General features: G+C 45.3%; 1 protein-coding gene and 1 long non-coding RNA gene across 2 annotated transcripts; one reads left to right on the top strand and one right to left on the bottom strand.

The window, feature by feature from the left end:
* Positions 1-623: 623 nt before the first annotated feature.
* LOC144328066 (uncharacterized) lies at positions 624-5,911 on the bottom strand. Its single transcript, XR_013393313.1, has 3 exons — positions 5,856-5,911; positions 2,737-2,768; positions 624-734 (listed from the first exon to the last, which is right to left on the bottom strand). It is a non-coding gene; the product is annotated as an uncharacterized LOC144328066 (long non-coding RNA).
* Positions 673-21,164, top strand: CBY2 (chibby family member 2). Its single transcript, XM_028728908.2, has 3 exons — positions 673-753; positions 14,373-14,550; positions 20,030-21,164. Exon 3 carries the CDS (start codon positions 20,085-20,087, stop codon positions 21,045-21,047), a length of 963 nt encoding a protein of 320 aa, XP_028584741.2. The 5' UTR covers positions 673-753; positions 14,373-14,550; positions 20,030-20,084; the 3' UTR covers positions 21,048-21,164.
* Positions 21,165-21,774: the final 610 nt, after the last annotated feature.

Below are 21,774 nucleotides of genomic sequence, written 5' to 3'. Positions count from 1 at the left end.
TGTCTTCTTATGAGATAGTTTCCAGGTATATGTTACTTTTCTAAGCTAAGTCTGCCTTCTGGGATCCTATTGTGAACAGAATGATATGTGAGTAAACTCTTTTTATACTTCTATAGAAGACTGTGTCGTGTCTTATCTTTTATGAGGGAATAAGGGGAAAATACCAGAACAGTTATTATAGAGGCTTCAGCGAGCCTGAGCAAACGCATCCGCTGCAAGTTTAAAAGGGGGAATGTTACTTTGCTAAATTGTGAACTTGTTAACACAAGTTGGAAAGGCTATTATCAGACAATATATCCTCTCCTGCATCCCTGAACATTCCCACAATGCTCACAGAACAGAGATCTCTGGGCTGGCTTCTACAGAAAGGGCAGAGAAACTGCAAACAAAGGGCAGCTGGGTATGGCCACCCCAATGGGGTTGATCTCAGCCCCACTGGGGTTAGAAGGGAGGGGAGGGGAGGGGAGCGGAGGAGGCTGACTGGGTCTCTTCCCACTGACATCTGCTTCTCCTTCTCCTCCAAAGGAAACCACCAGGGCACATACTTTTTTTCTGAGAAGGATTCCACTTTCAGAAGTGAAGTTGTTGTTGTTCGTTTTGAAAAGGAGAACAATACTCACACCTTCCATTTTCTCTGGGCTCTCATCCAGGTATTCTGCTGTTGGTAAAGGCTTCAGTGCTGTGGTGCAAAACTCACAGCAACCGAGAAGGCAAAGATCGGTTTCAGAATGATCCTGAAAAAGAGGTGGAGGGGTAAGCAAATGGCTTCTCAATCTAAACTAGTTATACACTTTCCAGTACTGGAAAGGGAATCAGTTTCCCACTAGGGGAGAGTGGCTATGTAAGCTCTCAGGATACTTAGAATTAGCCAAATTGACAGACATAATAAGACAAAAACCAAAAAGTGAAGTAAAAAAAGAATGGGAGTGCCTAAATGAATACCTCAAAAGTCAAGGCTTGGGGGCAGAAATCTGGCTGAGTCTGGAATAACCTTGTGAAGTGAAAGGATATGAAAGAAGGATTTATATCTAGATGTTAGGATAGAGATGATAAAGAAAACAGGAAAACAGGAAGACGCAATGAGAGTTAAAGGAGGTGCTGTGGGATTGGTGGAAGTCAATGTCTTGTTTTAGTGTTTATAATATTAACTTGTGAGATATGGATATGTTTGTTGTTGTTGTTGCTTTCTTTAGTTTTCGAATGTTTATTTTTGTGTGTTGTGTATTGTTATTTTTTGATATCTTTCGTGTTGTTGTTGTGTGGAAAATACTAATAAAATTTATTAATAATTTAAATTTATTTTTTTAAAAAAAAACCTAGCTATACACAGGAAAACATGTATATCAGGGGTGCGCAAACTTATTTCAAAGAGGGCCAGATTTGATGAAGTGAACGTGTGTGAGGGGATGTTGAGCTTTTTTTAGGATTGAAGTTGTTGAGCTCTTTTTTCAGGATTTTACCAGGAAATGAACCGCCCCGCCCCCCCGCCAAGTTGTTGAGCTTGACCTTTTTTTACAATTTCAACCCAAAGTTGTTGAGGGTTGAAGTTTTACCCCAGGAAATAAACTGCCAAAGGGGCAGGATTATACCGACACAAGGCGGTCTTTGGATATGCCTGATGTGTATGAATGTGGTTTGGGCTCAGAGTCAAATCACTTTTCCATGAGGAGGCCCCTTCTGTTATTCCAGACCAGGACAAATGAACAGCTCATCCAATACAACGGGATTGACTTTGGCTCCCTGAAAACATTTGTTTTCATTTAAACAAATATTTAGAACTGTGGGGAAACAGTTTTAAAATGAGCAGAGAACTACTGTGGATGGGTGGGAATTCATATCTGCAGGAGAGTGGCTGTGCCAGTTAGGTGCGAACTATTGGGCCTAAAGAGGGCTTGTGTAACATAGCTGTCAACTGTCCCTTATTTGGCAGGAAAGTCCCATATCCCAGCGCCGTGTCCCGCTGCTGTCGCTTATTGATGATGTCCCTTAAATTTCCCGGGTTTCAAAGGAAGCAGCTCCTCTCCCTGCCGGCCAGGGAGGAGGGAGGCTTCAACTGTGTTGCTTGGCTGCATTGCTCACCCAATAAGGAGTCTAAGAACGACTGGGGGTGGAGCTTGCATGCCTTGTGCCGATCAAATCGGCCGCGTTGCCTGGGAACTCGCCTTTACTCAGTGCTTCCCAGCGAAGAGGTGACGGTGGTTTCCCTTGCTGCATCCCCTTTGCCGGGTTGCTGCGCTGTGGGAACCACCGCTTGAGGCTTCGTTTGGCTGCTGGCTGGGCTTTCTGCCTTTGGCTCGGAGGGGCTCAGAAGTTGAACATACCTGTGCCCAAAAAACCCCTTATTTTGGCTGCTGATCCCTTATTTTCGAGGCTGCTGGCCCCTTATTTTCAAATCTGTAAGTTGACAGCTATGTTGTGTAATCCTTGGTTCTTGCGACCCTCTCTCTAAAATATTGCCTCCAGTAGTCAAAATCTATATTCCCAGGGCTTTTTTTTCAGGGAGAAATCACAGAAACTCAGTTCCAGCACCTCTTAGGTGAGCGCCATTGCCATTCTAAGAGAACGAGGGAGGTGTTCATGGTGAGTTCCGGCACCTCTTTTTTTTCTAGAAAAATAGCACTATACATTCCCCAGAGGTAGATCGTTATATGTGACCTTAGATGTCAATTGTACAAAACAAACCCCTACAAAGAGATGAACTACAATACTTTTGGTCCCAACGATACTTGATCTCACCTCAATATCTGACTCGTGATCTTCAGAACTCTCTTTGAAGTTTCCAAGAAAACGCATCGGAAATATTACAGAAGGGGGTAAATATAGAAAGATGGAAAACAAAGTTAATCCTTGGCAAAAAGCTTTTGTTAGGTTTGCTTCTTTGTTCAAAATGCAAGGTGCTTGGTGCAAACCAAGCCAAATCATAAGCATGGGACATAGAGGAGCTCTTTTCAGATATACAGAAGACCAAACTTCCCAACTTATTTCTCTTTGTAGGCATCATAGAGTGGTGGTGAAGTACAGTCATACCTTGGAAGTCAAATGGAATCCATTCTGGAAGTCCGTTCAACTTCCACAACATTCGGAAACCAAATTGCGGCTTCTGATTGGCTGCAGGAAGCTCCTGCAGCCAATCAGAAACCGTGGAAGCCCCGTCGGACATTCAGCTTCCAATAATAGTTCACAAACAGGAACAGTCACTTCCGGTTTTGCGGTGTTCGGGAGTCAAAACGTTCCGAGAACTTAGCTGTTCGAAAACCAAGGTACGGCTGTATACATATTTCACCAAATGTTCCTAAAATCTTAATTGACCTGCTCTTTCTTATTGGGTATCGGAATTCTAATTTTGCTGCTACCGTAAGCAATCTTAAACAAGAACACCTTCTATAGTAAAGGTAAAAGGACCCCTGATCATTAGATCCGGTCGTGGCTGACTCTGGGGTTGCGGCACTCATCTCGCTTTATTGGCCGAGGGAGCTGGCATACAGCTTCTGGGTCATGTGGCCAGCATGACTAAACCGCTTCTGGCGAACCAGAGCAGTGCACGGAAACGCCGTTTACCTTCCCACTGGAGCGGTACCTATTTATCTACTTGTACTTTGAGGTGCTTTCGAACTGCTAGGTTGGCAGGAGCAGGGACTGAGCAATGGGAGCTCACCCTGTCGCGGGGATTCGAACCGCCGACCTTCTGATCGGCAAGTCCTAGGCTCTGTGGTTTAACTCACAGCGCCACCCGCATCCCTAACACCTTCTATAAAAGGTAAAGGTACCCCTGCCCGTACGGGCCAGTCTTGACAGACTCTAGGGTTGTGCGCCCATCTCACTCAAGAGGCCGGGGGCCAGCGCTGTCCGGAGACACTTCCGGGTCACGTGGCCAGCGTGACATCGCTGCTCTGGCGAGCCAGAGCCGCACACGGAAACGCCGTTTACCTTCCCGCTAGTAAGCGGTCCCTATTTATCTACTTGCACCCGGGAGTGCTTTCGAACTGCTAGGTTGGCAGGCGCTGGGACCGAACAACGGGAGCGCACCCCACCGCGGGGATTCAAACCGCCGACCTTTCGATCGGCAAGCCCTAGGCGCTGAGGCTTTTACCCACAGCGCCACCCGCGTCCCTAACACCTTCTATACCTCTGTGCAAATATGTGGGAAATTGCCTTGCTCTAAACCAGTTGCCTCAGGTCTCTTGGGCTACATTTGGCTACTGTGTGAGTTATTTGGATCCCTGGAAGGGTGGTCTCAGCTTACAGTTCAGGGTCTTGGGTTTGACAGTGAACCCCTTAACCTTTTCGAACATCAGCTGGGGAAGACTGGAAGGGATAAACCATCATAATCTACAGGAAGATTTCTGTGTGTGCACTGTGATAGGAATTCTGAGGTCTAAGGTATATGGTAATGTTCATAAGCGTACCAACCAAGCACGTACATAGATCAGCACAGGAAGACCGACCTGAAACCATTTTGATTTCTAAACTGAGCAAATGTTTTCTCTGCAAGGTCAAACTGGGAAACCTCCCCATTGTCTCTTTCCTCACAAATCCTGTCTTAAGGGCACATTTAAGATATGAATAGGGTGTGAGCCTGTGACATGGCCCAGGAACTAAGTATTTATCATTACAAAAGACTGGCCAGGCTACCTAGGCAATCCAATCAAGTAACCTGCCAGACAGGAGATAAGAACAACGACATTCAAATTTCTGTTTTAAGACCGCCTTTTCTGTGATGTAGGTATGATGTATCTGGGGGTGGTCTTGATCTACAGGGTGGCAATTTCAAAAGTCCACATAAGGCCTTGCGCGCCATTGTTCTGGGTTCCTCCTCCCTCCTTCGTGTGGTGAGTGAGGACCCTGTTGCAACGGATCAATAAAGATCAGGCTTACTAGCTGCTTTGCTTCTCAATATTCTCTGGTTGGCCTCTGTTATCTTCTCCTACCAATAGGGGAACCTATGAAAGGACTCTATATGAGCTCTTGGATACCCCATAAGGGAAAAGGGCAATTTTTGTTTACAACAGCACACAGTATAACTCAGAGCACTAACCAGCCCCAAACATTTATTCTGTATTATTACTGGTCTTTCACAAATCTGCCCACGGGAGGAGCAAAGAGAAATAGGATTGCGGCAACGGAAGCCACCTGTTAATTAAGAGAAGAAAAAGCACAAGCTGGCATCTTGAGGATTACTATGCCGTGTGGGTGCTGCAAAAATGGAAACTAAACTTCAAAGCTTAAACGGCATCCAGCCCATAATAAACTGTCATGTTGAAGGTCCCACCAGCAACATGGCTGTCTACTCTGGCACACATTAGTTTGCAGAAATCTTTCTCATTCTTGCTACCTGATGTCCATTTCTAACAGAACTCAGAACTTTCAGAACCTTCCCTGTGAAGGTGGTAAGGTGGTAAAGGGGCCCCTGACCATTAGGTCCAGTCGTGGCCGACTCTGGGGTTGCGGCGCTCATCTCGCTTTATTGGCCAAGGGAGCCGGTGTACAGCTTCCGGGTCATGTGGCCAGCATGACTAAGCCACTTCTGGTGAAACCAGAGCAGCGCACGGAAACGTCGTTTACCTTCCCGCCGGAGGTATTTATCTACTTGCACTTTGACGTGCTTTCGAACTGCTAGGTTGGCAGGAGCAGGGACCGAGCAACGGGAGCTCACCCCGCCGCAGGGATTCAAACCGCTGACCTTCTGATTGGCAAGTCATAGGCTCCGTGGTTTAACCCACAGCGCCACCCGCGTCCCATGTGTGAAGGTGGTAGTTGAATGGAATACGATACCTTACAACCTTATTTCTGTATCAAATAGCTCAACCTCTGGCTGATATGATGCCTTAAAACCTTATCAGTGTGACAAGGCGTACCTTCACTGACCACTTCAGCGACATCTTTTTTTTCCAATATGCTGCGAGCTATTAGCTCTGTGGAACAAACACACAAACAAAGATTTTTGTGGCCTTCTGAAACTGAACCTCAAGCTACTTAAATGAAAAAAAATCCGTCAACAATTTGCCTCCTGCCTCCCAGTGTGGTGTAGTGGTTAAGAGCGGTAGTCTGCTAATCTGGGGAACCGGGTTCGCGTCTCCACTCCTCCACTTGCAGCTGCTGGGTGACCTTGGGCCAGTCACACTTCTGTGAAGTCTCTCAGCCCCACTCACCTCACAGAGTGTTTGTTGTGGGGGAGGAAGGGAAAGGAGAATGTTAGCCGCTTTGAGACTCCTTAAAGGGAGTGAAAGGCGGGATATCAAATCCAAACTCTTCTTCTTCTTCTTCTTCTCCCCCCGTCCCCCCCGCAAACTGATAGGTTGATTGCAAGCAGGAGCAAGAGTCAACACTCATTGACATCTCTACCTTAACTAACACTTGATATCTTGTAGATGAATGTGTAAAACTGACTCCATTGAAGAGCATTGTGTTTGAGGTGACATGAAGCTCTGCAGACGTTCTCTCTTTGGTTGATCTGTGGTAGTTTATCCACGCACACAAAACACTGACACCAGTTATCAGGTGGCTAACATGTGAACAAGTTCTAGCAGAATGCATTCAGTTGGGTCAATATGTCGCTCCAGAGTTTCCCTGAAAGATCTACCGTATTTTTCGCTCTATAGGACTCACCTTTTCCCCTCCAAAAATGAAGGGGAAATGTGTGTGCGTCCTATGGAGCGAATGCAGGCTCCTTGGCTTCAGCGATAGCAACGTGAAGCCTCCGAAGCACAGAGGGAGCGCTCCCCCCGCGCTCCGGAGGCTTCGCGTTGCTTCTGCTGAAGCCTGGAGAGCGAGAGGGGTCAGTGCGCACCGACCCCTCTCGCTCTCCAGGCTTCAGGGATAGCCGCCTGAAGCCTTTGGAGCACAGCGGGAACTCGCGCTGTGCTCGAAGGCTTCGGGTTCCTTTTGCTGAAGCCAGGTGAGCAAGACTCTCCTGGCTTCAGCAGAGGGAGAGTTGCGCAGCGCCCCTTCAGCCAAGCGGGAGGAGAAATGGAAGGGGCTCCGTTTCTCCTGCTGCTTCGCTGAAGGGGCGCTGAGCAGAGAGGGGGAGATTTTTTTTCTTGTTCTCCCCCTCTAAAACAAGGTGCGTCCTATGGTCGGGTGCGTCCTATAGAGCGAAAAATACGGTAAACGCATTACCGTTCTTTGTTCACCCTTCAATTGCTTCTACGGATCAGATAAGAAAAGCATCATAAGGTCGTCTAGCGAAGATACCATGGACACTTGAACCCCAATAATGTTAAGTACATCTTGCTGTTGCTAAAACTCACCCTCGCTTTCTCCAACCAAAGGTCTCTCCTTGACAATCCTGCTTGCCTGCTCCGCTTTCCTTCTCCCTGTGTGAGAAATACTGGTATATATCGCAACGCTGAGACAAGCAACATACAAACCCAACACATAACCAACGCAATAAAATACTGTATTCAACACGGAACGAAGGCAGCTGCTGAATACACTAACCGCACCACCAGGACTTTAAAAATACATATGATGTGTCAAAAGTCAAAGCTTCGGCGTTTGCTGGAAGCGGTGTAATCGCAGTGGCAGGCAAACCTCCATGGAAAAGAATCCCACAAATCCGCTCCACTTCCCAGTGGGGAGGAATTGCGGTGGACCGCGTGGCCACCCACTCTCCACCGGCGGCGGGGGACTTTGTCCCCTGTTGCCCAGGGGTCACGTCAGAGCCCGGCCAGCCAATCCGCTTGCCGGGGAGGGGGGCGTGCTGGGACTGTTTAAACCAAGGAGCGAGCTGGAGGGCTTCCTCTTTGGCTCGCTTCCTCAATCACCCTCCCTCCCTCCCTATTTTGCAATTTTTAGGCACTGGCCTTGCTATGGACCACGGTGTGTCGCCTTGGTTGTCCAAGGGGTCTGGTAGGAATTTTTCCCACTTGGCAAATTGGCACTGGCCACTTGGTTTTCGCCTACCTCGTAGCAATCGTCACAACTTTGTTAGGGTTGCGGTTAGGCATTGTTTGACCTTGTGTGGGGGAGGGGAGGTGTGGCCATCACCTGCCCCTCCTTGCTTAAGGGTATTCCGTTAAAGGAATCCGGGGGTGTTGATCTTGTCTGAAGCCCATCTGGAGGGCTAGGGCCATGACACGACCCCAAAAGGAACACCAAGGGAAGCTCGAGTTGGTACACATCGACAGGGCTCCCCCTACCAGTGGTTTACCCTTACCAGACTTCCTGCGCAGCGGGCAGGAGTCAGATATAGTCGGGTCCAATCAATGCCTAAGCCAATACCGCTCACATTCCGTAATTCAATAAAGTTGTGGCCCAATTTGCCCAATAACATAAACCTAATATCCGTGTCCTTGTGTGAGTTATTTCCCAACGAGGGGGTGGCTGCGGGGTCTCGACACGCAACTTAAAGGCTGCTATAAAGGTAAAGGGACCTCTGACCATTAGGTCCAGTCGTGGGCAACTCTGGGGTTGCGGCGCTCATCTCGCTTTATTGGCCGAGGGAGCCGGCGTACAGCTTCTGGGTCATGTGGCCAGCATGATTAAGCTGCTTCTGGTGAACCAGAGCAGCGCATGGAAACGCCGTTTACCTTCCCGCCGGAGCGGTACCTATTTATCTACTTGCACTTTGAGGTGCTTTCAAACTGCTAGGTTGTCAGGAGCTGGGACCGAGCAACGGGAGCTCACCCCGTCACGGGGATTCGAACCGCCGACCTTCTGATCAGCAAGTCCTAGGCTCTGTGGTTTAACCCACAGCGCCACCCGTGTCCCTATAAAGGCTGCTATAGAAGATGCTTTTTGAGGGTGGTGGAACAACCAAGAGGGCAACTTCTGCTGATCTTAACACCCAAGAAGGTCTGTAGGGAAAGAGGCAACCTGGGGCAAGTAAGAAATACATACCGACATAGAAGAGCAGGGCATTCCAAAGCAATACAAAATTAGTGAAAACTGAATTTTAAACTTTGAAAGTGTGCAAATTAATTTCCCCACTCCTCATTAAGGGTTAGACATGATCTCTTAATTTTGTAGTAGTTTAAAGGAAACTATCTGATAAAAGAAATAGCATTTGAAAGATAAAACCACAGCATTCTAAATGCAACCAAATTTTGCCAAGTCAGCCCAAAGCTGGTTTTCAGCGTGTACATATGCCTGCGTCATTGTTTAGAACACACTCTCTGAAAAACAAAACTGTTTAAGGCCAGCACAGTATTCTTATTATCATACTTTTTTCTTCTGAACTCATGTCTGAGTAACTCCATTCTGTCTGAGTTTCCACATCTGTAACACCACATCTTCTGCAATGGGAAAAGAAAGGTTCAGTAAGAGAATTCCTGTTTTAACAAAGATACCCCATATATACTTTGATGTTATGTTGAGGGCAGGGGGAAAGAATTCTGAGCTACGTAATCCAAAGTTCTGTGCTCCAAACACACACACACACACACACACACACACACACACACACAGAGTTTATGGTTGTAAATTTATATTGTAAACTGCTTTGAGGTGTGGCTGGTTTTTTTTTTACAGTCAAGCAGTATATAAATTTCATAAATTTCATAAATAAAATAAAACAGCATGGTAATGCTGAGTTTAGTTAACATCTGCAGTAGAGAAGGAGACCACTGTTTCTATTTGGACAGAAGGGAATTTTTCTCAATTCCCTGACGAATTGTAATTCTGCCATTTCGCACTGGAGTTTCCCTTTTAAATTCCTTTGCCCCAAAGTAGCTACCAGAAGATTAGCTGCAGAGTCCCCTGGTAGACTGAAATGCTCTCCTACGGATTTATGAATATTGCTATTTCTGACGTCAGATTTGTTTCCATTGGTCGCTTTTCATAGATACTGCCCGGTTTGTCCTGTGCAGAATGTGGAACATGCAATTACATTGGAAGATGTAACAAAGGTGATTATCAAAGAACATTATCAGGCCCTGCAATAGCGTTGCCAGAGTGTATTTATGGTTTTCCTTGGAACTAGTTTTTGCCTCTTCCCTCCCCTCCCCTGCCCTCAACAAGGGATCATTTGCCAATTAGGAGTGACGCACAGATGTCAATTTTCAGATGGAAGAGGCCTGTTCTGGTGTCTTTTAGGATTCAGAATCAGAAACAAGTTAGCAGGGTTCTGAGTTAAACCATATCTTAAACTACCGATTTAATAGGCTGGCTGGCTGGACCCAGAACCATTATTGGTGTTAATGAAATGTAGAGTAGAATGTACCAGATGGGCAGGGTATAAATAATAAATTATTATTATTATAAATTATTATAATGTTACTAACATTGTTGGCAATTCTGCTTTCATTGATGTTTGAGACTCAAGAACTGAAGATGATGGAGATCTCGTCTGGGTATCTGAAAGGAAGAGAGAAAGGGACTTCTTTTAAAATCAACGAAATAAAACAGGGGTAAAAGTTGTCTCCGTTTCATTAGCTCAGCCTTCCCCAGAGGGGGAAAAAAAGGATGTAAAATAAAGGCTTCTTTTCTCTCCTGGGGAGGGGAGAAGTGCTATGAAGGTGAAGGAATGGGTTTCCCGAACCCAAAACTGACTGTGCAGGCAGATTGAAACTGTTCCAAAATCCCTATTTTTCCTTAGCTAAAATGCTTTAACTTGAGCTCTTGAGCCAAATCCCAGCTGAATAAACAAGTGCTCAGAGCCCTCTACTTTATCAGTTTGTGACGGCAAGGATGGCCTTGACTGTACCAGTAGAACAGGGAAGACATGTCTGTGCCTTATCTTATGTCCTGACCACAAAGACGCACAGACCTAGTATGGGAACAGCGCCAGAGTGTGTTCTTGGAGTTGATGACCTCTTGCTCCAAGAGCAAGCATAGGAAACAGGAACAACCTTTTATGGTCAGAAGTACAGGAAGGAATACCCTTTTATGGTTAAGAATACCGGAGCAGGAACATCTGTGTCAACCTGCATGCACAAGCTGACGTGGCTGAATTGCTGGGGAAGGGGGAGAGGGTGACTGGAGGATATATATACTGCATGTAATCTCTCATTTCTTTGGACTTGATGTGGACTGACCACACAGGTGCCTTTCTGCTGTTCCGGAGAGCAGAAATAAATAACTCTTTCTCTGAACCAACCCTCGGTGTCATTTGACTTCCTTCCTCCTGTCCGGGAGCAACGCAGACCCAATTGGTGAACCCCAATAAGGCTACAAAGGGAGATTCCCAAAGCTCTGAGCATAGAACTAGCAACCCACCTTGTACTGTAGGTCACCAGCAACAGCCGTTGAGCTGGTGGCAATTGGGAACCAACACAAGGGATTTGGGCAGCTGGTTGGAACCAGTGGTGTAGCGTGGGTTGTCAGCACCCGGGGCAAGGCAAGTAATTTGCGCCCCCTAGAGTGAGTGAGCCAGGTAGGGGCAGAGAGCTGCGAGTGCGAGCGCGCCCCCCCCAGATGTTGCGCCCGGTGCGGCTGGCCCCCCCTGCACCCCCCACGCTACGCCACTGGTTGGAATAACTCGCCTGTCACTCACATGACATCATAATGCCATCACGTTATTTTCAGGTACGGCGAACCTGCTCACGTGTCAAATTTTACCTGCATGGCTGATCCAGATGAGAATCTGACCCATGGAGCCAAAAATGTTTCCCATCCCTGGGCTAGTGGGACTGGTCACATTGACTACAGATTTGACTCAGCAAAACATCTACCCAGGATATTATAAATAATAATAATAATGCAATAAATAACAGAGACTCGAGCAGCTTCAAATCCACATTAAACTCCCAGGTGGATGAACCCAGTGCCATTGCCCCGATCCTATTCAGCTCCTGGTTCCCCAGCTGCTTTTGAGACTTTTAAAATAAAATAAAATAAAATAAAACAAATAAAATACTAGATTAAATTGTAGACTTCCCATAGCTCATGTTGTTGAGCAAATCTCTATTTTGCTGGCTGGCAGTAATGTATTTATTACTGCACTGGTTGCAACATTTGCCTTGGCTGCAAGTACCGTATTTTTCACTCTATAAGACGCACCAGACCACAAGACGCACCTAGTTTTTGGAGGAGGAAAACAAGAAAAAAAATATTCTGAATCTCAGAAGCCAGAACAGCAAGAGGGATCGCTGCACAGTGAAAGCAGCAATCGCTCTTGCTGTTCTGGCTTCTGAGATAGCTGCGCAGCCTGCATTCGCTCCATAAGACGCACACACATTTCCCCATACTTTTTAGGAGGGAAAAAGTGAGTCTTATAGAGCAAAAAATACGGTAAGTTGAGAGCTAGGCACCAAGACAAATTTCATAAGGAGGAGTGTGAGATGTGGAGTGCTAAACTTATGCAGGTGTGATTTTTGCATTTTTGTATGTTCGCTTTGCTGCTGCTGCTGTTGTTCAATTTTAAATCAATTATTTGTATTTTATGCATTGTGACCAGAAAGTCTCAAATACTCACCAGGGAATAATATACAGGTACCTTTTTTTGAGGATTGTTCAGTGTTTTCTGAGACATCTTCGCGTGCGTCCTCTGCATGGATAAGAACAGAAGCTGCCTTTGGTTCTTTTTCATCGGACAGACTTTGCTCCTTGCTTCGACTTGTACTAGCTTCGCTCTTATTCAGAAAGAGATTGCTCTGTGTAATGTAGGCTTCTATTGACTCTCTAGCAAGGGCAGATTTAGAAGCAGAATTCTTCTCTTGCAGTTTCTTAACGTTTTCTTCAGTGAGAAGCAGGCTGGAGGAGTCGGGATCCGCTGGCTGGGATGTAGAAAGTGAAGAGGTTCTTTTTGATTCCAAACGGTCTTTACTACCAGGCCCAGGCAGCTTCTGTCCGCTTGACATATTGTCAACACAAAAAAGGAGACTGGGCTCTGAAAGCAATAAAGGAAACAAAGGGACAATTAAATAATAAATACAGTGGTACCTCAGGTTACATATGCTTCATGTTACATACTTCGCTAACCCAGAAATAGTGCTTCAGGTTAAGAACTTTGCTTCAGGTTGAGAACAGAAATTGTGCTCCGGCGGCGCGGCAGCAGCAGGAGGCCCCACTAACTAAAGTGGTGCTTCAGATTAAGAACAGCTTCTGGTTAAGTACGGACCTCCGGAACGAATTAAGTACTTAACCCGAGGTACCACTGTATTAATATTATTTACCTGTCCTTCACCCTGAGCTCCTGGGGCAGGTTACAACTACAGTGGTACCTCGGGTTAAGTACTTAATTCATTCAGGAGGTCCGTTCTTAACCTGAAAGGATGCCCTATTAGCTAAAGTGGTGCTTCAGGTTAAGAACAGTTTCAGGTTAAGAACGGACCTCCGGAACGAATTAAGTACTTAACCTGAGGTACCACTGTTTCGAGATTACTCTGAATCTCCTGACTTCCCCCGCCATCCCTTCCATGGGTCCTTTTGATTCTATTTTCAACTGCATATCAATACTTCTCCTATTTTTCATCTTCCTGAGTTAACTATACATTCTGTTACATTACAAGTGTATTTAAAATCCTGCTACTGTTTTGACCTGTTTACAGTGATTATAAACATTTCCCATTCTTTTAAAAATTTCTTGTCTTTTTGATTCCAGAGCTTCCCAGTTAATTTTCGCCATTTCAGCATAGTCCATCAACTTGATTTGCCATTAATGGTTTGTTTTTCTCTTACCACTTGTGGTTTGAAATTTCTGTAGCAGCAGACTTAATGGTACAAAAACATTCTCCAGTCACTATCCACTGAGATCGTTGCACTGGATCTATGCTATAAAGAAAAGTTACAGAAGTTTTTTTTGGCTGTTGTTAATAAATAAAATATATCTTTCTTACACTTGTCATTTGTGTGTGTGTGTGTGTGTGTGTGTGAGTGAGAGACAGACAGACAGACAGAAATTCCCAGAAAGTAGGATAGTTATTTTGAATTTGTGCGGTCCAAGGGCTTGGGATTGCAAAGAAAGCAATTGGCTTCGGGCACAGAAATTGTTTAGCACTCTGTTGTGGATTTTTTATTTTATTTTTAAGCTTCTCAGTCAATTAAACAAGAAAAGAAATTGTATTTGAAAACCATCAATGGGGCTGGCTATGCTTGTAGGATTACAATAAGTTTTGTAAGGAGAACTATATGAAATATTACAGAAAAAATCTAAGAGAGTGGATCTTAAGGACTATTAAAAGTAATAGTTAAGATAATGAAATGCAAGACTAAGAGATGAAGATAGAAAATCACTAGACGTGGTTGATGGAAGTATTAGGCATATAGCCAAAATGTTGTATATGATAAGAGGAGATGTTATGTTCTGGTTGGAAAATATTTGTAAAAACTAATAAAAATATATTTAAAAAGAAAACCATCAATGGGGAGAGTAAATTCCTGGGAAATTGTGATCGAAGTGCAGGACTTCTGTTGCATTTACCTTACTCTTGAGGAGGCTTAGTGCCCTTTCATTCATTCTACATATCATCTCACCAGAAGTATGATCTTTGCAGTCTTCCCCAAACACCTGTACGTCAATTAAAGCCCAGAAGAAGACATCATGAGGCAATTTCTCCCCTGGGACTTTTCTGGATCAGGAAGTGTTGTCAGCCAGGGACGCTTCAGAGTACTGGATAAACGTCCCATGGAAAGTAAAACACACGCCAACCTTGGCTACCTTGCAACAATAAGGTAAGGTCGAAACTAGAGCTGGGCGCTATATTGACATATTGTCCAAAACCGGTTTGAAGTCCATATCGTGATATCGGTTTCATAATCTTTGACCTGGCAATATATTGTGAATCGTGTGTGTGCTATGGAAAAATCACAATGTGGGGAAAACATTGTCAGCCAGCCAATGCCTCTATATAGGTCCGTCCTTATTTCAGATGTTGTGATATATCAGTATATTGTGATGTTTAAAGGGTAAAGGTCAAGGGACCCCTGACCATTAGGTCCAGTCGCGGCAGACTCTGGGGTTGCAGCGCTCATCTCGCTTTACTGGCCAAGGGAGCCGGCGTACAGCTTCTGGGTCATGTGGCCAGCATGACTAAGCCGTTTCTGGCGAAACCAGAGCAGCACACGGAAACGCTGTTTACTTTCCCGCTGGAGTGGTACCTATTTATCTACTTGCACTTTGAGGTGCTTTCGAACTGCTAGGTTGGCAGGAGCAGGGACCGAGCAACGGGAGCTCACCCCGTCGCGGGGATTCGAACCACCGACCTTCTGATCGGCGAGTCCTAGGCTCTGTGGTTTAACCCACAGCGCCACTCGCGCCCCCTATTGCGATGTTTAGCTGATGATATATGACAATGTTGAAAGCCAGATATTGCCCAGCCCTGATCAAAATCCCACACTGATCAAAATGCTAAAGAAATTATCAAATTCCTCAAGAGCAATAAAATGGAAACCTCTTTTGCAGAGGAAGATTTTGGTAAAGCACTAATAATAATAATAATAATAATAATAATAATAATAATAATACTGTATTGGCCCGAATATAAGCCCCCCCCCCAATTCTGACCGTGAAAAGTTAAAGTGTGGATTACATTCGCGTCCTTACAAAAATGGGCTTTTATGATAACGCTGCTGAAACAGACAATTACATACAGTAAAACAGAAAAAAAAGTTTTATTGCTGAATTGCAAGCTTGAGGCTGTTATGCAATAAATTCCAATGTCATTCATCGCTTCCCCTGTATTTTACAGTGCAGTATTGATTTTTTTATTTGCATTTACACTGCTACGAACAGGTGTTTAACCCACTTGCGGGTCCTCTCTTAGTACCTGTAGGATTTTCTTCTACATTTGCCATTTACCGGTGTGAGTGCCTGTGGAATTTTAGCAATTGAATAGCAATTTGTGATTTTAGAAATTGTATGGTAACTTTTGCGGGCTTGTGAGATCAAAGGCTTAAATTGGCTAGGAGTTACAATTCTACCAACTGCAGCAATTTTCAGCCTGTAACCCAATTTTAAGGCTTATATCCAGGTATTTTTCTCCCCCACCCTTGAATTCTAAAGGTGTGGCTTATTTGTGGGTGTGGCTTATATTCGGGCCAATATGGTGATGATGATGATGATGATGATAATAATAATTTTGTTATTGTTCTTTATTATTTAATGTACTACCTTTAACTTAAGGTCCCAGGGTGGGTTACAGCATTAGAACACAATGTCACAACACAATATTAAAAGCAGTTTGAAACAACTTACAGCTGTCCCATTGATCCTGCACCCTTCCGCTGAGGAACTCACAGGGGAGTTCATGAAGGGCTATTCCATTCTCAGAATTCTGTTGGGGTGGTTTAGGGAGAGAAAGACAGAGTTGCTGGGTGAAAGTTTGAAGGTCTTTTGAACTAAGGCTACAGCACACCTGCACTCACACAGGGAATGGCAGTGGCTGGACCTGTGAGAACCATTTAAAATATACAAGGGGAGCAGACGGCTTTGAAAGGCACTATTAGTGCACATTTTAATAATTATCCACTCAATCAACAAAACAACATGGTAAAGTCGGTCATTATAATTCCTATTTACGATGGGGAAACTGGAGCGAGGCAGTAATGTGTTACTTCAGGTCACCTGTTATGTACTGAAGTTCTCACCCTGGGCCAGCAGGGGGATACTGTAGATAGTTATGCAGATAAGGGATAGAAAGTGACGCTCAGTGATTGGATAGTTTTAGAAACTTGTTACAGTTACGTTGTACTGGAGCTCTATATAAGCAGGCTGACTGAACCCTTCAGTTCAGTTCTGTTCTGGCCTGTAAATAAACAAGAGCTGTTTGGAGAATCGCTGTGTCGTCTGATATGTTCACCCACAACTTAACATCACCAATGACCACAACAGGGGTATCATCCCAGGTCCGAAAAACGCTCTGATGTGCTGCAATGAAGTTACTGTTGAGAAACCCTCGACTCTGAATCCAACTTGAATGAAAACCGATTTACAAAATACTTTACCTCCCTCCTTCAGCACTTGCTTGGTTTCTAGATGTGCTTAGATGCTGCTTCAGTGTCACAATGGATCTGACACGCCCCCCCCCCTTTTGTTGCATGGACCTGTGAACAGTTTGTTCCTGTAGCAGCAAGCAGCACTGGAAACCAGTTTGAAGGAAGGAAAGGTGGCGGCGACTCTCCCTTCGTGGCCCATGCTACATGTTCGGTATCTGAAAGCGTAAGGAAGGCCACTTTCAGGAGAAAGTAAGTAAGTACAGCCAAATTTAGCCACACACTTCAGCCACTGCCCTCTAGACTTCTGTCTCAGCAGAGGTCCTTCACAGATCTTTTTTCCCTGGAGAGCTGAACTGTCTGTCCTCTTACCTAATCTCATACATACAGCACAAGTAACCTGAGCTGTAGCCCATCTATGGCTCAGTTGCAGTACAGTGGTACCTCGGGTTAAGAACTTAATTCGTTCTGGAGGTCCATTCTTAACCTGAAACTGTTCTTAACCTGAGACACCACTTTAGCTAATGGGGCCCCCCGCCGCCGCACAATTTCTGTTCTCATCCTGAAGCAAAGTTCTTAACCCGAGGTACTATTTCTGGGTTAGCGGAGTCTGTAACCTGAAGCGTCTGTAACCTGAAGCATCTGTAACCCGAGGTACCACTGTATTTAACTGAATCAAGGCTGAGGGCTTATCCACACTTCCCGTTTGCCAGACTCTTTCCAGGCAGAAGTCCACATTTTAACACTCCATGACTGAGCATTGTTTTGTTTTTTTCACCTGAGCTTTCCCTGCTTAAAACCTGCTCTTTAAAGCTGATTCGGAGCAAACGTCAGTTCAGATGTTTGTGGGGAAAGCTCTGGATCAAAATAAAGGGTGCTGGGACACTTTAATCGCCTTGATAGAATTGTAGAGCTGGATGGGACCCAAGGGTCATCTAGTCCAACCCCCTGCAATGCAGGCATCTTGGCTACAGCATCCATGACAGATAGCCACCCAACCTCTGCTTAAAACCCTCCAAGGAAGGAGAGTTCATGTCTCCCGAGGGAGACCGTTCCACTGTCAAACAGCTCTTACTGCCAGAAAGTTCTTATTGCTGTTTAGCCAGAATCTCCTTTCTTGTAACTTGAAGCCATTGGTTTGAGTCCTGCCCTCCAGAGCAGGAGAAAGCAAGCTTGCTCCCTCTTCCATGGGACAGCCCTTGGGATATGTGAAGATGGCTCTCGTATTTCCTGTCAGTCTCCTCTTTACCAGGCTAAACATACCCAGCTCCTTCAACCCTTCCTCATAAGGCAAAAAATAAATACATAAGGTTCCTCTGTTAAGTTGTGGGTGAACATATCAGATGACCAGTGGCGTAGCGTGGGTTGTCAGCACCCGGGGCAAGGCAAGTAATTTGCGCCCCCTAACCCGTGGATTTGCACCCCCTAACCTGTGGATTTGCCCTAACCCCAGATGTTGTGCCCGGTGCGGCCGGCCCCCCCTGCACCCCCCACGCTACGCCACTGCAGACGACACAGTGATTCTTCAAACAGCTCTTGTTTATTCATAGGCCAGAACAGAACTGAACTGAAGGGTTCAGCCAGCCTGCTTATATAGAGCTCCACTACAATGTAACTGTAACAATTTTCTAAAACTATCCAATCACTGAACGTCACTTTCGATCCCTTATTTGCATAACTATCTACAGTATCCCCCTGCTGGCCCTCGGTGAGAACTTCAGTACATAACATCCTCCATCACCTGTGCTGGGTGATTCCAAGGACCAGTGCTATTTTTATAGGAAAAGGGGTGTCGGAACCCACTTGAGAGGTGCCAGAACAGAGTTATTGTGTGTTTCCCATTTTAAAAGCCCTTCCAATGACTTCCCAGTTCTTCGTCCACCCATTGGCAGCCAGTCACTTCTAGGAAGTTACGGTAAATCTTCAAACCACGGGACAAGCTTGGCAAGATGATAATTGTATGCAGGCCCTCAAGAGCACAAAAGGATTTCTGGATGAGCCCTCAGGAGTTACAGTTCCTAGCAACCCTTACCAAACTACAGTGCCCAGAATCCTTTGAGGGAAAGAACTTGCTTCCCATGTGCTTTAAAAATATTGTGTGCACCCAGCCTATGCCTGACTTTTATTGAGTATTCCTTCCGATTTATTTACTGGGTGGTTTTATAACAACAACCTACGTTCATCCCAATTTGCTTGTAGGGTGTTGACACACCTTGCTGTTTATCGTCAGTTCATCCCCATCACTTTCCTGCAAACTACAAAAAGTCCCTCTGTATTTTGTTAAAAAAGTGGGTTTGTTGCACTACGGCAACAGAGTGCTTTAATCCACTTTTAATTGCGAACGTTCCGGTATGAGCTTGCTTCACTCCTGCAAAATAATGACAGCCTGGAGGGCCTGCAGGAAGAAAGCTCAACATACAGGTCAGCTGTCTGAACAATGCTGCCTAGACTCCTGAACTGGTGTCCATTGGGGATATTTTACATAAGGCTTCTAGCGCTGCCATCTCAATTTCAATACAGATATTGAAGATAGCGCTGCCATACGTCCAGTTGTTCCAGGACACGTCCGGGATTCGGCCAGCAAAATGGCGTCCGGGCGGATTTCTGCTGAATCAGCAAAATGTCCGGGAAAACCTGGACGTGTGGCAAGTTGGGCTGATTTAAAAAATCAATAATAATAATCAAAGAAAAGCCCCCAAACAAGCTGCTTCATCATACATGTACACTGTGACAAACAAGATACGTAGCTGTGTATTTAAGTGCATGGCTGGTTTGGCCCTCAAATGAACAGGCAATGATGTTGGGAGGAAAAGTTACACAAAGAGAAGAGGCTGATTAGTAGTAACTGCTTAGGCAGTGTCAGAGTTGACTTAAAACTTTGCGAGAGCTTATATCAAGGCCCTTCTCCCCCAAAGTGACTTTATAAACTCCCCAGACATAAAAGGTCAATAAGGATTGAAACAAACAAACAAGGAATTCACAAAGAGAAAGTGAAAACATAGTTTGGATATGCTATGGTCTCTGTATTGACTTGAAAACAGCTTTGTTTCATTGCTTAATTTCATGTAACTTATCGTCTTAATAATGAAGGCATTGTCTTTTGATTCCCCGTCTGTTGTTTCTGAAGCGCCAGTGGTAGATTTTTGTACGGCTTGCGAATAAACACTGTTGCTGAACTGCTAAGGAAATTGTTTGACTTGTCTCTCTTTGTTTCATGCAGTAATCCAGCCCTTCAGTTGTTCCTTTGAACCAATGCATGTACCTGTAGCTGCTGGATGGTAAAAATGGATTACATCCCGCCACGGGTCAAACTGAGCGATGACACCTTTATCTTCATAGACGGCAAGTGGGTGAACGAAACCTATATTCAGTCAGCACTCTCTTCCGCCACAGAAGCCCGACAGAAGCACTCGGGCAAGAAGATGCACAATGACTGGACCCTTTGGGAAGAAAACAAAGCCCTTTGGGAGGAAAACAAAGCCCTCCGAGTGGAAAACAGGGCTCTCCGGGACGAGAATAAGGCTCTGCAGTCACTTCGGATGGAGAACAAAGGCATCCAGGTTATTTATGACGAGAGTCTCCAGCAAGTCCTCCAGAAAGAAAACCACCCTCTAGCAGCCCTTCCGATCATAGCAGGGCTCAAGGATAGTATGGGGGAGAAAGCCCTTCAGGTTTTTAGAGACGAGAAGAAAGCCCTCCAGATCTTCCGGGAAAAGAATATGGCTCTGAAGGTCTACCCAGAGGAGAAGAAGCCCGCCCCATTCCTGCAGGAAAAGCAACCTGCTCAGTCGTCAGCAAATGAATTTACCCCAGCCCAGGAAACCAGTAAAATTGTAGGCCAGGAAGCCAGCAACACGACTGCACCGGCCGAAGCAGCTGAAGCTGTGCAGGAAAGCCAAGGGGAGAGGAGAGTTTTGTCAGTTCAAGAAAGAAACAAAGCCTTATTGCCATTGAAGGAGAACGAGGCACTTGAAGTTGTCCAGAAACTGAACGAAACCGTTCTGTGGCTCCTAAGAGAGAACCATGCACTACTGGAAGAAAAACAGGACCTCCAGACCATCCAAGGAGGGAACAAAATGCTTTGGGAGGAGAACAAAAAACTGAAGCTCCAGCAAAAAGCCATCAAAGTTGCGATCAGCAAGATCATTGCTCAGATGGATCTTCTGCACGAGGAGCTCCACTCCTTTGACCCCATGGAGGAGTCCGAGACTGGAATGAAGAATCCCGAAAGTGCTTGAAAGTTGAGTTAGCTGCAGGGAGAGATGTTAGGGTGCATAGCAGGCAGTTCACATTTGTAAAATTATCTCTCTCCTGCGTCATAAACCGGAATAAAGTTCTGTTGTGGATTCAGGAAAGCAGTGATGAGCTTCTAAAAATGTTTTCAATGTTGCGATAGGAATTTTGAGGTCTTAGTTATATGTTAAATGTTCATAAGTGTACCAACCAAGCACGTACATAGATCAGCACAGGAAGACCGACCTGGAACCATTTTTGATTCCCAAACTGACCAAATGTTTTCCCTGCAAGGAGGGAGGGGGGGGGGTCAGGGAGCCTTCCCATTGTCTCAGGAATTGAGTAATCAGCATTTTAATGGGTGACAGACTATCAGGAAAGGCAGTCAGATAACCTGGCAAACAGGAAAAAAACAACATTCAAATTTCTGTTTTAGACCGCCTTTTCTGTGATGTAGGTATGATGTATCTGAGGGGTGGTCTTAGGTTACACCCCTTCTGTGATGAATGTATGATGTTTCTGGGGGTGGTCTTGATCTACAGGGTGGCAATTTCAAAAGTCCACATAAGGCCTTGCATGCCATTGTTCTGGGTTCCTCCTCCCTCCTTCATGTGGTGAGTGAGGACCCTGTTGCAACAGATCAATAAAGATCAAGCTTACTAGCTGCTTTGCTTTTCAATATTCTCTGGTTGGCCTCTGTTATTTTCTCCTACCAATAGGGAACCTATGTAA

The sequence above is a fragment of the Podarcis muralis genome, chromosome 6 (assembly GCF_964188315.1).
Source record: "Podarcis muralis chromosome 6, rPodMur119.hap1.1, whole genome shotgun sequence".
In the NCBI taxonomy this organism is placed as follows: Eukaryota; Metazoa; Chordata; class Lepidosauria; order Squamata; family Lacertidae; genus Podarcis; species Podarcis muralis.
The sequence above is the reverse complement of the archived record's forward strand: the minus strand, read 5'-3'. Positions and strand labels throughout refer to the sequence as shown.

What these genes read in the sequence shown, in the direction of transcription:
- CBY2 (XM_028728908.2), top strand. Translation starts at nt 20,085, where the DNA reads ATGGTAAAAATGGATTACATCCCGCCACGGGTCAAACTGAGCGATGAC.